This window comes from Myotis yumanensis, unplaced genomic scaffold (genome assembly GCF_028538775.1).
Source record: "Myotis yumanensis isolate MYYU_CA2020_CCGP unplaced genomic scaffold, mMyoYum1.0.hap1 SCAF_6, whole genome shotgun sequence".
Lineage (NCBI taxonomy): Eukaryota > Metazoa > Chordata > Mammalia > Chiroptera > Vespertilionidae > Myotis > Myotis yumanensis.
This window is the reverse complement of record NW_027223757.1, coordinates 8009658-8025956: the sequence shown is the minus strand read 5'-3', so window position 1 is coordinate 8025956 and position 16299 is coordinate 8009658. Positions and strand designations below refer to the sequence as shown.

Sequence of the window (16299 nt, the reverse complement as noted above, 5' to 3'; positions counted from 1 at the left end):
AAAGTCTGATGTAAGTACTTGCAGTTAAAAAATATAGATTTTTGTATTGCTTTTCAAAATAATTAAAAATGAATAAGGGAACATACAACAGAGTTCACATTTTTGACAATTATTTCTGAGACAATAAATTAAATCAAAAGAAATATTTTACCACAAACCTGTTAAACCTTTTCCTCCCTAAATGCATGTTGTTCATTTATCACTTAGAAAATGAAATTGAAATGTAGCAAAATATTTTATGGTTCTAGGATGCTTCTTCAATAAAGACATGGTTTCAACAAGTATCAATCATGTCAATTACACAGTTACTGTGACTGGTAGGTAAAATATGGGCCTACATTTTGAATTTATTAATTTATTATTTAGAATTTGTGATTAAACATCAATGGAACAAGTCAGAACTGAGATGTTCTATTAACATTTCTTTCTTGAGAAAATTTGTATTTTTAATAAATTTGGGGGGTGGGTGTTTAAGAGAAATAAGCTGCCTTTGATAATTATAATTCTCTAATTACATGTAAATGGAACCTCCTAGTTATAGAACAACCTAATTCCTTCATTAGTACAGAACTACTATTCTATCTAAATAACCTAAAATATGAGATATTCTTTACTGATAACCTGAAATATGAGATAATCTTTAAAAATTAAATTGGTATAGAGATTTACATTTTTTTTACTTTTCCTAGGTGCACATAAGAAGCAAAAATGCTCAGGGAATAACCATAAAAAAGACATGCTGGACCTAATCTAAAAAAAAAAAAAATTGTTCACAGCAATTGAGAATTGTTCTCCAAGACTGGGTTTTAGAAGACAAGAAGATAACCTCTCAGTATGTTCACTCTGTTTCAATGGTGAGCTCACAAAGTCATGGGTATACAATGCAAAAACTTTTCTTTTTTAAGCAATAAAGTCAGTCACAGCGGTTCAATACGGTTAATGCAGCAAAATCTTTTACATTTCTGAAGACTACAGGTGTATATTTCAGATGGCAATGAACAGCTCACAAACTTCTATGGAGCCCCTTTCACACACTGGAACCCTTCACGTTTCAACCCAAGAGGAAGTTGTCAGCTACACTGGCCGGCACTCAATGCGACACCCCGGCCCCCTGACTCCGCTACCCCAGCCCCGGGGACACTCACGACGTAGCTCTGCAGCAGCAGCTCCACCGAGTCTCTCCTCCCGTATTTGATGATCCAAGACTTCAGCTTCGACTCTGCAAGAACCAGCAGTGAGAGCAGACGGTACTTTAATTCGAGAAATTCCATTTTCATCAGGTGCAGTTCTGACGTGGAGGAAACGAAATGAAACCTAGAAATAAAACAAGGAGAATGCACAGAATGTCACTAAGTAACAGAGCGGGGCTTACTTAACCTGTCCCCATCCGTGAGGAACCTAATGCAGGCACCGGGTCTTCTAAACTCTGGCTGGTCGATCACTATCTGGAGATCAGATTCCTTTCCCTGGCTCTGGGTTTAAAGGCGAATCGGGATTGAGTGAAGCCTTTGATAGAGCTCCTTCCCCTGCCAGCATCTCTCATCTGTTTCTTTTATACACTGTTCTCGCAATATTACATAATGTTCCTCACAGCCCTGAATAAAAATACAGCCTCTGAAGAAACCAGTTCTGTGATTTCCAGGCTCTGAACACAAGCAGGTTAACTCTTTAATTAATGATATGTTAGCATGCTGGCATGCTTAAGCATATGTTATGGGAGCCCAATTTTACTCTACCAAATGTAAGCCTTTCTGTACAAGAAAATACAAATGCATAAAAAAAGAAAAGCGATGGAAAAAGCATTCACCGAGCATTTCACAAAGAGGCTTCATCTAAGACATCTGCTTACCTCTCGGCCATGTCCTCTAACTGGTCAGGTGGCACTGGGATGCCGTTGACCGACCGGGTCCGGTAGATTTCATGGAAGGCTCTTTTGTGGGCATCTGTGTTTTGAAGCAGATCCTAAGATACGATTTAAGAAAAAAAAATAATAAAAAAATGAGGCAACATGTTCACAGGAGGCTAAGAAGCATAATTTGCAGCCTGCACCGATGAGTCAATGTGTTTGACAATTTGATGCTGTTGCCACATCCACATGCGGCTCGGCGCCTGTCACAGGCTTTCCCTCACACCGGAGCCCGTGCTGGTCTGCAAGGCCCCGGCTAGCGCTGCATCTAACGATCATGGCATCTTTTAAACACACATGCCACTCGCACAGCAATGCATTCACACGTTTTAAAGGTACATGATCCAAAGGAAAATGGCATGATTGCCACACACAGTGATTCGGTGGTATTTTCCTCCTCCCTGGAATTTTTAGATATGCTGGTTTTTAAAAGCTTAACAATAAGCACAACTAATTTAACCCTTTAACGGCAAAAAATATTAGACGCTATGGTTTTTTTTTATTTTGAATGCATGCAAGCTATCATAAAGTGATATTTGCTTGCCATCTAAAGTAAGTTGACTATATTACAACATTTTATGAAAATACCCTTATGGTTGGAAGATTTCAAATTAGCACAGGAAATTTCCGGTAGATATCACATGTTAAGTTTATAAGTGTTCTTTGCAGACTGTATAGAACTCCATAATTTGAGTAATTTATTTAGATTAATTTGAATCTCCCTTGATTTGTTTTCTGAGGTTTTCACTGTCAACAGACTTATTTATATAAAGATTTACATGAATTTCACAATTTCTAGTCAATTGTAAAGAAAGACAGAGGTGAACAATTTGAATTCTATATTCTAGAGCCTAGTTTATTTCTCAATAGCAGAATAAATGCTCAACAGGTTGTCACTCACTGAAAAGTAAGACACCTTAGTCCACCAGAGTGATATGTTTAAGTGAATATTGTTTCACCCACACCAGGATTTAGTGGATTAATTGGGGAAAATAGAAGCAAAAAAGAGCCTAAAGCCTTATGAGAAACACTTGATGGGAGGAAAGAATGAAAGGCTCTCATGCTCTAAATGAAAATGTTTGAAGTCATATGTGTTTGTTGACATACATGACATTAATTTTGGGGCAGGATATTAATGTTTACATTGTAGAAAAACCCAGGGGCAAACTATTTCTATCCGGACATACTGGTATTTGGCTGTATCTACATTTTAACCTGCTTTGAGTCTGTAGGTAACTGCACAGATACTCACACATCTCTCTTGCCCAGAAAGAGGGCAGTACGTGTGGCCAAGCTGGTCCAGAGGAGAGAGGACTGTCCCAGAGCAGCTACTGCTGTATTTCAGTCACTCTGTTCTTCCCTTCTGTGATCCAGACACATTTCTGTCAAATCTGTTTTATCATTTCTCTGTCTGAACTGATGAGAATTCCATTTCCCAGTTACTCGGTCCCCAAATCAGTGTCATGTCTGACTCCCCTTCCTTCATAATCAATATCTAATGCTGAAAATTTTCTTTGCTCTGACCTAAAATTTTATTCAGAATCTGGCCATTTCTCACCATCTCCACAACAACCACCCTGGTTCTGGTGACTCTATTTGGATTATTGAAATTGGTTAAGTGGCTCCTACCCTTTAACCCAATCTATTCTCACACAGCAGCCAGGGTGATACCATTAAAAAAGTGGTAATAATTGCCCTGCTCCCCACCCCGTCTCGCCATTTCCTTTCCTCTCTTTCTAAAAATAAATAAACTATTAAAATATTTTTTAAAAATTGATAATATTATTCCTCTGGTAAGAAAGTGGATGGGTAAAGGTGGTTAGGATATGACAGAGAAAACCAACAATGCCAAAGGTGCAATTAAGGAGAGAGAGAAGGTGCAAAGAAACAGTATGGAGAAACATAGGGGCTTAACTGTGGGCACAGAAAAGATTACCAAAAAATAGAAGAAACAATTTTGAACAATTTCCTGATAATAATTTTGAAAAGTTAAATGGCACAAATTCTTAGAAAACACGAATGAGCAATATTGACCCAATTAAAAATTTGGAAGCCTGGATATTTCTAAAACCGTTTTTAGAAGCTGGGAATACAAGAGAGAAAAAAACAAGCAATGAAGTTGCCCTTATGGAGTTGAGATGACAGTGTAGGAAATCAAGCAATTAATGAGGTAAATGATTAAAACAGTAGTTACAATGAAGGGGAAAGAGAGTGTAATTTCAAAGAGGTGGCCACGAAAGTGTGGACTGTAAGGTAACCTTTCTATAAAGGCCCAAAGGACACAAAGAGGCACATCATGGGAATGTCAGTGGGAGAACGTTTCAAGTCAAGGGGGAGAACATTCCAGAGGGATGGCAAGGCAAAGGCCTTGAGGTGGGAATGTGCTTGCCTGTGTGATGTCATCTTTTCAGTGAGCTTCCACTGAGGACCCTACTTAAAAATGCAACATCACCTAATACTTCCTGTCCTTTTGGCTTCTACTCTAACATTTATTTATTATGTTTATTATTGCTGATCTTCCTCCTCCCACTAGAAGTTAAGTTACATAAGGGTAGGGCTTTTTGCCTATTTTGCTCATGGATGTATCACAAACTCTTAGAACACTGCTTTGCACATAATAAATATTGTAGAAAGACTAGAAAGCCAGCGCCATAGGAAGAGAAAGAAAACTAGGAAACCAAATGAAGAAAGTGCGTCGAGGATAAAGGGGTAACTGTGTAAAATGATTCTGATAGTGATACCATCAGAATTAGCTAATTATTAATAATAGGAAAGAAGCAAAAGGAAGGCCAGATATTATAGGCATGTCCTTTGGGGCAGCTTCACTGGGAAGTTTCAATTTCACACTCCCCATGGGATACTGGCCTAGTCCCTGCAAAACGCTAGGGGAAGAAATCCAACAAAGAGAAGACAGACACATGCCCAGTAAAGTTGGGGTGACATAGAAAAGGTATTTGCCTGTCAATCACATCTGGGGACAGAGATGGTTGACCAGAATGGGTGTGGCCACTGCAAGTTCATCAACATTTGGAGATATATATCTATATCTATATATCTCTACATATATCTATATCTATATCTATATCTATATCTATATCTATATCTAATCTATATCTATATCTAAAAGGAATTCTATCTATTGTTGCTTTTGTTGCTTGGAGTACACTCTTTTGATTCACCTGTATTTGCCCCTATGTTCCACAGCTATTGGAACCCCACACACAATGGATTCACAGACTTTAGTGGGGAAACCAGGTAAACTAGCCTGATGCTGGACTGGACCCGGCACCAACATTGAAAGGAAGCTCTGAACACTGACTCTTATTTTAGCTCTACTAAAGCCCCAGCTACTAAAGTCCAGTCTCTTCTATGACTGGACTAAGGGAAATGGACACTTGAAAACTCAGAGGTGCAATTCCACGGAGATAACGGTTCCTACAATATCTCATCTTCCCATGAGGAACTCCGGAAATGCTTATCCTAGCGGTACCAAGAACCCCGCCCCCACAAGCAACCTGGGGAGACGAGCCCCTCTCCTATTCTGTAACAACAGGGGAGGTAATATGAGGCCTGAGAATTGGCCACTGAGTGAGGATCAAGGAGATCCCTGCTTGGGATGGACAGCATTGCTAGGGATAATTTGGTTGGAATGGGTTCTGGGAAGAATGGGGGGAGAGTGTTTTGGAGCCAAAATGAAAGCATAGACAACTCTTTCCAAGAGCTTTGCTGTTGTAAAAGGAAAGAGGAAAAATGGGCAGTAGCCAGATGGGAAAGTATAGGTAGGAAAGAGACATGTTTTCTTTCTTTTATTTTTTTAAAGAAAAAGAATTTTTAGGATGAGAGAAATAGCAGCCTACTTTATGTGGGTAGGAAATATCCAGCAAAAGAGAGAGAAAAGCCATAGAGAAGGGGAGCCCTCGGGGAACTGCCCTCTGCAGAGGAGCAGGGAGGATGGGATCTAGTGCACGTGGGGCGGGTGGGCCTTCGCTCGGAGCACAGATGGTCCATCCATAGTAACAGAAGTGAGGACGGAGATCCAAGCACAGATGCACGTAGGTGGGATGCTGTGGTCGTGGGAGCTTGCGGAAATTCTTTTTTGATTGCTTCTATTTTCCCAGAGAAATAGGAAGCCCTGTCAGCAGCGAAGAGTAAGGAGTGGGGAGGAGGTGTGGACGGTTTGAGGAGACAAGGTATGAAATAGTTGTCCCAGGAACAGAGAGGGAATGGAGTCGGGAAATGCCTTTGGAGTGCCAGCAGCCTGAAGGGCCCACCTGGGTTAGTCATCGCGGCCGGGGTGATTTTCTGAGCCACAGTCAGCTGCGTGTGTGGGCAGGAGCTAGGCGGAGCGTGGGCTTTCACCAGGGCTGTGCTTTAACCAGGGGAGTAGGACAAAGTGAGACCTAGATGAGGTGGGCAGCGTGTGTACAAGGGGTGATCTGAATGACGGAGAACTGAATTTAGCAGAGTACAAAGGGACCTAATGGATGGCACGGGGAGGATGCGGGCAGTAAAATGGCAGTAGGATAGGGCACAGAGGAAATGAAGACTTGGGAGTGGGGCGACTTTGCGTGGATTGTGAGATGCTGAGAAACAGACTGTGGAGGGGTTTCAGTTACTGGTGATGACAAGGTCTAGAGACTGTGCCTGTGCAGTGAGTGGCTAGGTTAGGGTGCAGGATAGGATCGCTCAGCGAGAGGAGAGGCTAGGATATTGGAAGATCACCTACAGGTTACTGAAGTTATTAAAAGTAATGGCTTGTGTTGTCATCCAGAGAATAAAATGTCTAAGAAAGGAAGGAAAGTCATCTAGGTAGGGTCAGTAACTGTAGTGAGGATGGTTAGAATCTGATGACTATTCTCATGATTCCTTAAAGACGGAAAGACTTACTTTGTCAAAGCAATGCTACTAATCAAAACTAATTAGGTTCAATCACTCTACGTGTATTATAATATGCACTAGTTTTGTGGGCACATTTTGAACTTAGTACTTAAAAAACCTGGATTATCAGCTATGTGACCTTAGACAAGGCACATAACCTTTCTCTGCCCAAAGTTTACTTACTTGCAAAATGAGAATAATAATACCTATTTCATATCCCCAATGCCAAGTGCTTAGCAAAATTAAGTACTTAGGACTGAAAGATGGCTAAATCCTCAAGTGTAATTAGCTATGATTATTGTTGTTAGCTTTCTAGATAACTGAGTATTAGGGCATCTGAAAAACAGAAAAGCTTATAGAGGTGTAGCTTGTTTTCCAGAATAAGCATGTTTCTACATACATATAAGTTAATTTAAAAAAATAACAAAAATATTGGTCAAAACATAAAATGAACTCTTGAAAAATATATTTATCTGAATTCAACTTTCAAAGACTGCATATATATTAAGTAGTGAAAGATTGTCATGTGTTATATTAGAAAAAAGTGATGAATGCATAAAATCAAGAATTCTAAATCTTGAGGATATATTTAAGTTTTCATGGCATGAGCCGTAATTACTTTGGGACTGGGATGTGAAGATAATATTCTCAAACACTCTTGCTGACATATTGATGAGTCCTCTATTGTGCTTTTCTCAATTTACTGCATTTTCAAGTGAGCCCAATATAGCAGAGCAGAGTACTGATACCAAATTGATGAACTGATTTTTCTGCTTTTGAGAAAAGTCTATAATTTTAGTTATCCTAACCATGATTCACATTTCTCACATCACCAAAGCTTAGCTTACTATAGGCACCTAATAAATATATTTTGAATGAATGAAAATTTACCTTATAATTGACAATTACATTGCTTTATGAGTCTACGACTTCAAATACCTATGCCCAGATCTAGTGTGAGTTCCTACCTCAGTAAAAAGATCATTCTGGAAGCTTGCCTGGAACTTCATCTTAGCCCCTACCTGCCTCTGCTCGCTTCCTATTGTCTTCTCATCCCGTTCCCTAGCTTTCAGTCTAGCCCTGTCTGGTTTTCAGTCTCAGATAACCATCATCTCTGATTCCCCTTCCCCTCTGTCCCACTCCCGTTCACTTCTGGTTTTCATGGTTGTTTATTGCTCTTTGGCAGAGAGATGCTTCCGGCTGCACACTCAGTGGTTGGCACAGGGTCTCTCTCTCTCCAGGGAGCCAGAAGAGTCAGGAAGAACCTCAAATCCTATAATCACTGAGAAGACTAACAGCATGCATCCAATTTAAATCCATACCCCATCAGGGGCAGATGCCGCCTCGAGTATACGCTGAATTAAGATTTCTGCTACATCTCTCACACCAGTAAACAGCAGAGTTGTTATTGTAGGGCATTTTCTCTTTGGTGGAGCATTTCAATTAGATGTAAGTCTTTTAATGAACCACAAATACATGCTGTTTCTCAAACCTCTGGATTGGAGGCACCTTCAGCAGTCTCCCTGGTGCGTATTAGCTGAACTGACACATTCACCCGCAATCTGTATGCATTCTACACTTACTGGTACAACCCTATGGGACTCCTTTTGTATGAAATATTCACATTGGTTAAGCATTGTTTTGTTACAGGATTTACATGAAAACAATTTTGGAATTGTCTTTAGAGTGAACTGCTAATTGCTTAAAGTGGTGTTATTAGTGTAACACGGCTTTAGCATTTCCCCCTATTTTCAATATTCTGGGAATCTCAACATGGACGTGACCCAGACTTTTCTGGAAACCAAAATCCAATGAATAACAGTGTAACCAGGTGGGGAAACAACCACCAGCCTGCCTGCACCTGAATGCAATCGTGTGGAACTAGGCAGGTGGCTGTAGAGACTGATCCCATTAATGGGCCCACTCCAAATACTCACGGCGCAATCCTGTATTCCATTCGGCTTATTCTACAGTGAGTTTCAGTTTGGCACTAACGTCATTTTTTGGTGGATTTTTTTGTTGTTATGTGACATCTACAAAATCATGACTTCTATAAAAGCAATAACTAAATATTTGTGTTCCGGGTTATTTATAAGACTCTGAGTTCTGGAAAAGTCACGAAGCCTCAGAGCTGTATACACAGTGTGACATTTCTGAATCAGTAGGAATGGACGCCCGGGAAGCCGGTCAATGTGAGTTCTAAACAGGCCACATCTCCACACCACATTATGCTCCTGATCAGCGTTTTTACCTTGTGCTGCTCACGCTTCCGCTGTATTGTGTTGGCGGTTTCCTCATGGACCTGCTGAATGGTTATTTCCTCCCGCAGGGCCACCTCTGCTCTGTACAACCAGGCACCTATAGTGCCCAGAGGCGCAGGGAGAGATTTATCCAGCTGTATATGCCAATCAAAGAGCTGAAATGCAAAAGAAGAAAGACTGATTTATCTCTAATACAGAGGCAATTCCTAAAATTCCCCCAAATGATTTTAAAGCCTACATAAAGCTTTACGTTAATCATTTCAGGTTAACTTAATAAATATCAAGTAAGAAATTATCTGTGTTCAATCTGATGCTTTGCGAATGGGGAGGAAATTGCAGTACAAGGACTGGGGTGCGGATATGCTCAGGGATGCAGGAATTTACGCACCAGCTCATGTGGATCACCCCACATGCCAGGAATCAGAAAAACCAGGGTCATCTAGACATCTCTGGAGGCAGACAAGTGTTCAGGATTCTTTTTATATAATTCTGAACCATGTCTGCATGTCTTCCACTTCAGTCAGTTCTCAAACACCTTTTTCCAGCTTGATGGAATGCCAGGTAGAATAGGGTAAGGTACTTAGAAACTAAGCCAGTATTTGATGAAATTTATGAGAAAAATAGATTATAGAAACAAAGAAAATAGGAAAGTTCAAGGCAAATAGCCCCATTAGTGATAGAAATGTCACAGGTTTTGAAATCTTGGTCTTTAAGTTTGCAAAAGTTACTGAGCAATTTTCCTTCAGGTTCATGAAAGACCAGATAAGAAGATAGGTTAAATTAAAGAATATAAAAATGAATATGAATATGAAGAGATTATTAACTATTGATGAAACATGATTATGGAAAATGGAGAAGTTATGAAGGCTCCAGTGTTAAACAACCCAGAGTTAATTTGTGTAAAGTGGGAAGTAGCCCTCATGGTCTTCCAAGATTTCAGTCTGTCATGTGGCCAATGGTGACAGCCCATGTAGGGCAGCCGAGGCAGGACAGGTGTTATAGTAGCACTTCCATTAACTTAAAGGACAAATATTTTCCCACAGTAAAGCCTTTCCTACCTCAGGCAGAGGCAGGGGACCTGATGCAACATCACAGTGTAGAAAAGGGTGATGGAAAATGTTCTTGACTAAATTATGTAAGCCCCATGAAGTTAATCGTGGGGGAACTCACCCTGGAGGACACTCGATCCCAGGACTGTTTCACCAATGCTTGGTCAAGTGACAATTTACCGTCTCTCTGTAATGGTTGTATTAAATGTTCAATCTGTTTCCTTTTCATTTCATATTGGACTCTGAAGTGCTTGAATGACTAGAAGAGGAAAAACAGCAACAACATGGCAACGAGTCAAAAAAAGCAAAGGAAACGACATTTCCTAAATAACAACCTTTTATATTTGGATAACACTCAATATATGTTGTTGATAATAACAATAACAGACACGATAAGAATAGCAGCTACCATTCATCATGCCCTGACCATGAGCCAGGCCCCAGGCTAAGTACTCTCTACACATTTTATCGTAAATGAACACATCCTAAAAGGTGACTCCATGTTCACATGTGAATTGAAAATACCACTAACATGTGTAATGATGTTAAAGAACATGAGGCTGGCCCTGCAGAGTTTAACAGATAACAAACACATCTAAAAAGAATGTCTAAATCTCAGAGCGAACACACATGTAAATCTACGTAAAGAACACTGGGGGGAGATGGTGAATCAATATTTTACCACAGGTACTCCTATTCCTGTAACTTAATGCAATAAAAAATTACCAAAACACAAAATCAATCTTCAATTTTATTCCACAAAATTCTATGCATGGAAAAACTGGAAAATACACTATTGTTTGAAAGTGGAAACAGATAGAAAATGTTGATGACACACAAACCCACAAACAAAAGGAAATGTTCCCTCTGTTCAGATTTCAGATGATCTCTAACCCTATTTCACAAAACTGGTGATCACCAGAGGAGTGTTTCTGTTTTGTGCTTTTCTAATCCTTTGGTTCCGATTTATAAAATAGCACCTGTGCAACAGGTACTTTTACAACTTGAAATTTCGTTTATGACAATTTATGTTAAAACTAAAACTCAATAATGGACCAAATAAGTACATGTACTCCATCCTTGCATTTCTATTCTCAATTTACTGGTTTAATCATTTATTTTAATGGAGCTCGTCCCAGAAAATTTTATTTTTTGGGGGAAAAGATTTCATTGAATTTCAAAGCAAAAAAAAGCATATCCTACACATTGTCTGCTTTGCCAACTTTATCAAATGTCGTATCGGTGGCATCATCCATCTAAATTCAGGCACACTTTGTAGATATGGTTATATGAAGTCACACACTAATGCAATAGAGAAATCTTTTATTGTTTGCCATGTTGGCTCTCTCATATCATGATACCTTTTTTGTAGTGCAAATGATTGAAATATAATGTACACTATAGTATAGCTTTGCTACTAAAATGCAACACTACCTTAAATATGATGAAAATGTCAATGCTGCATAGAATAAGTCACAATTTCATTGGGAAGCCTGTCGCATGATTTTGTGTCTTGGAAGTAGAAATTGGAAGCAAGTCCAGTTAATAACAGTGTAACATGACTGGGGAAAACAACCACCAGCCTGGCCTGGCCTCACCTGAATGCAGGCAGGTGGCTGTAGAAACTGGTCCCATTAATGGGCCCATTCCAAATACGCACGGCGCAATCCTGTATTCAATTCTGCTTATTCTGTAGTATTTTTTAATTTGGTATTGAAACCATTTTTTGGTGGATTTCTTTTGTTGTTATGTGACATCTGCAAAATCATGACTTCTATAAAAACAACTAGGTATTTGTGTTCTGGGTTATTTATAAGACTCTGAGTTCTGGAAAAGTCACGCAGCCTCAGAGCCGTATACACAGTATGGACCCACACAATTCAAACCACTTATTTATGTAGAAACACAATTATTAAATCGCATGCAAGCAAGATAATGCGTATGATTTCTTTATGGACTTTTTTTCATTCATCTCACTTGAAATATTAAACATAGGTTAAATGACATATATGAATCTTACTCGTGCAAAGCTTTTAAAAACTGCAGTCTCTTTTTCATGCATTACCTGATATTTATCCTGCAAGTTTGCTTCTGTCATCTGTGCCCTTGTCAAATCTCTTTCGAATTGCTCTATCCAAACTTTCGTTTCCTTCAGCATTAGCCTGTCTTCTCTCTAGGAACCAGCAGATGTTATAATTTTATTAGTAACTGTGCATTTAATTGCTGATTAATACCAGATTGATCCTAGAGTAGACGTAATATTCAATCATTCAATTGTCTCTGAAACTCTTCTCTCTCCCCACCATCACGCCTTATTGGAGAATAAAAATCAAGAGTGAATTCTGTAAAAGTACATTAATTTTATTTGAATACTAAAATTATCTCTATTTTTTCTCTCAAACACACACACACACACACACACACTAATTTAATTAAGAAAATGTTTACAAAAAGGGAATGTCTTAAAAGGAATGGTTGAAGTAGAAAAGTATATTGGGTGTATTCCCAGCAAGAAAATTTTACTAAACCGTGTGAACTTTACTAAACCATGTGACCCAACACTGGGCAGAAGAGATGCGATTCACTCAGGATTATAAATTAACTGAATACTTACCTATTTCAATTAATGACTTCCTTCTTAATTATTTAAAATAAAAAAAAGTCTTTAATTTTATTTTCCATTTCAAATATAATAAAAACAAATATTATCACTGTAAGGTTTCATTTTTATTAGTGCTATTAAGTGTTATTCAAGAGGTATTAATTGATGTCATTATATATTTAAAGATTAGTGGAAAAGTCCATGGGAGTGGCTTAGATTGTAATTAACATTCTGTAATAGTTACATGTGTTATTTGTTCTAATAGAATGGAAAAGAAAACAACAGAATTAAGGTATTAAAAGAAATGTGTATATAAAAGCAAATACATGCAAAAGAATGGCTAACTATGGAATGGAGGATGCTTGAAAGAAGTCACTAATTCAAGGTCACTTAAATCTTACCTTAAGATTTTGGATAGAATTTGCAAAAAGTAGGAAATCTGGAAATATTTCCTAACAATATGAAAAGATAATATATAGGAAAATAATATAAATCAGGGACAAAATTATATAGGAAACAAGAAAAGAACAATGGGGAAGCATTTGTCTATAAATAAATAGATACTAATTTTAAGGGTATAGTTACTTTAAGATGTTTTTCATAGTTTTTTAAAAATATATTTTTATTGATTTCAGAGAGGAAGGAAGAGGGAGAGAGAGAAAGAAACATCGATGATGAGAGAGAATCATGAATTGGCTGCCTCCTGCACGCCCCCTACTAGGGATTGAGCCCACAACCCCGGACATGTGCCCTTGACCTGAATTGAACCTGGGACCTTTCAGTTCACAGGCTGACGCTCTATCCACTGAGCCAAACCGGCTAGGGCTTCCTAAGTTTTTTTGTGTGTGTTTTTGTTTTGTTTTCATAACTTTTGAAGTATCAAATGTTTGAATCCAATAAGGCAATGTAGTATTCTGGCATTTGATGTTTTCATTTTAATTTGTAATAGTCATATATGGCAATATATGCATTTTATAAATGTCTTTTATAAATACATTTTGAAATTTTAAACTTTTTAAAAGAATAATGTAGCCTGGCCGGCATGGCTCAGTGGTTGAGCGTCAACTGTAAACCTGGAGGTCATGGTTCGCTTCCCCGTCAGGGCACAGGCCAGGTTGTAGGCTCGATCCTCAGTGCGGGGTGTGCAGGAGGCAGCCAATCAATGATTCTCATCGTTGATGTTTCTGTTTCTCTCTCCTTTCCTCTTTGAAATCAATAAAAAATAATAATAAATAAAAAAGAACAATGTCAAGAAAAGGTATGTGGATTTGTTTATTTTTTTCTCTCTAAAAATATGATCAGAGTATGCATCTCTCTCTGTCTCTATATCAACAATTAAGGCAATGCCATGCTTCTGAAAGCAGCCAGTAATATTTGTTGCAATGAGAGAAGGAATAAGTGATAAACAACTGAACATTTAATTGGTGAGACACATGGGATCAATAGGACTATTTTTTTTTATTTACCATTGAGTACTGATTATCCAAGGAATATCTTTAGCTAAAAGTTTCTTTATCTGTTTTATTGATTGAGGTAGAAAAATTATTGTGTATATTCCAAGAAAGAAAATTTCATTTAAAATGGTATCTAATTTAAATAAAATTATTTAGATAAATTCATAAAGAGGACGTAGAAATCAATTACACCAAAAATGGAAGCCTGGTAGATATATTGATGCCAATATTTTAAAAATTGATTAAAAAAAAAAACACTATTTACTAAGACTTGCGTAGACAAGTACTGAGTATTTGAAGTGATGGCATCAATAGCCCCCACAGGGATAGTCTATAAAATCTTCATGGTTCATGAGGCAAAATTAGGTCATTTAGCTTCATTAAATGACTTTACATCATGAAAATATATATTTTTCTACTCAAAATAATCATTTTAGGTGGTTATGCCCAACTTCACAAATGCCACATTAAAAAGGGGCAAAGTTTAAAATATATTTTTCTCAAAATTAATTTTTGAAATAACCCTGTAGAAATCATTCACATCCACTTTTTAGGAAAGGAACAGAGGGTATTTTTAAAAGAACAAGCAGACTTTTGTTTCAGATAATGAGAATGATCTCAGGGAAATACAGCCTCTTTAGTAAAGTACATTAACAAGCTTATGCCAGGAGTGTGTGTGTGTGTTTCAAGTCTCTAAGGGTTTTTGTTTTAAATTCCTGTTTGTGAGCATTAGAAAAGCACCCCCTTTTGTTCCTCAGACTTTCCCAGCCACCAAATTTACTCATCCAGAGAGATGATTAATGTCAGAAATTAAAATCCTACGAACTCTAAAACCAGATCAGAAATAAATCCAATTGGGTAACAAAGATGTTAGATTTGAAAATCAGAGAGAAAGCTGATTTTCTCGATGCTGTGTTGTCTAACGTGCTTTCTTTAGAGTTTCTCATTTACATAGCAGCACCCCTGCCTGATTATATTCTCAAAAACCCAGAGATCTCCCAATGGCCCTAAGCACGTGACTGGATATCTATGCTGGGATTTGCACAGAGTCTGAGCTTTGGCCTCCTGGGATGGTCCGTAGGGACAATTACTCTGCTAGCCATTGGTAAGTTAGTCACTCAGGCGGTCCATGTTTCTGCCCTAATCCTGGCAAGGAACAAAAAAGGTTTCCTGAATCTGTAGTTTTTAAGAAACTACTATAGTTCTATCAAATGCCGGATTAACTTCATCCAAGCAACCAGTGACAGAGGTTCTGCTTAATTCTCTTATGAAGTCGCTGATTTCTATTAGTGCAAAGCCTTTTCCTATTTGAAAAGTTTGGGCTATGTTCCCCTGGCCTTTTCCCTCCTCAAACCTGTTTCTGAGTTTATTTCGAAAACGTATTTTATTTTGTTCTTTTGTTTTTGCTGTTGCTCTTCATCATGTTCTCAAACTGCTCTGAAAACTCTAGATGAGATGTAAGCAATAAAGACAGAGGGATTGTTTTTAACACATTTTGAAAATTCCATTTGTTACTTTCCCTGGTGTCGTTTTGCCTTATAATAAATTATCCATAATAAAAAAAATACTACTTTTAACAAATTAGGAAAACGGTAATATCCATTGTTGTTAAAGCCTGAGAAAACAGGCTTTCTGGTGAACTAGCTAAGCAGGGGTGGGCAAACTTTTTGACTCGAGGGCCACAATGGGTTCTTAAACTGGACTGGAGGGCCGGAACAAAAGCATGGATGGAGTGTTTGTGTGAATTAATATAAATTCAAAGTAAACATCATTACATAAAAGGGTACGGTCTTTTTTTTTTTTAGTTTTATTCATTTCAAACGGGCCGGATCCGGCCCGCGGGCCGTGTTTGCCCACGGCTGATAAAGTATAAAATAGGATAAACTTTCCTACAAGGGATTTGAAAAGAAAAAAGTTTCAAAAAGCATTAAAAATCTGTTAGTCTTTAGCCTAGGAGGTACATCTCTAAGACAGAACTATAAAACAATGCTTTATTGAAAAATTGTTGACAGAAGCATTGTTAATATCAGCAAAACATCAGAAATTTCCAAAAATTAAAATTGAATAAATAAATTACTGTACATATATAAGAAGACCTAGAGAGAATGACATTGAAAAGTTTTGTACAATGAAAAGGAAATTTAAAATT

General features: G+C 38.0%; 1 protein-coding gene across 2 annotated transcripts in view; it reads right to left on the bottom strand.

Moving 5' to 3' along the window:
• SYNE1 (spectrin repeat containing nuclear envelope protein 1) overlaps positions 1–16299 on the bottom strand; it is a 384525-nt gene that overhangs the window by 271436 nt on the left and 96790 nt on the right. For both annotated transcript variants that reach the window (XM_070417448.1, XM_070417449.1), the window contains 6 exons: positions 13098–13148; positions 12160–12267; positions 10216–10353; positions 9036–9200; positions 1850–1962; positions 1146–1314 (listed from right to left, as the gene is read on the bottom strand). In XM_070417448.1, the coding sequence (XP_070273549.1) occupies positions 1146–1314; positions 1850–1962; positions 9036–9200; positions 10216–10353; positions 12160–12267; positions 13098–13148 (744 nt within the window). The remainder of the gene's footprint in view (positions 1–1145; positions 1315–1849; positions 1963–9035; positions 9201–10215; positions 10354–12159; positions 12268–13097; positions 13149–16299) is intronic.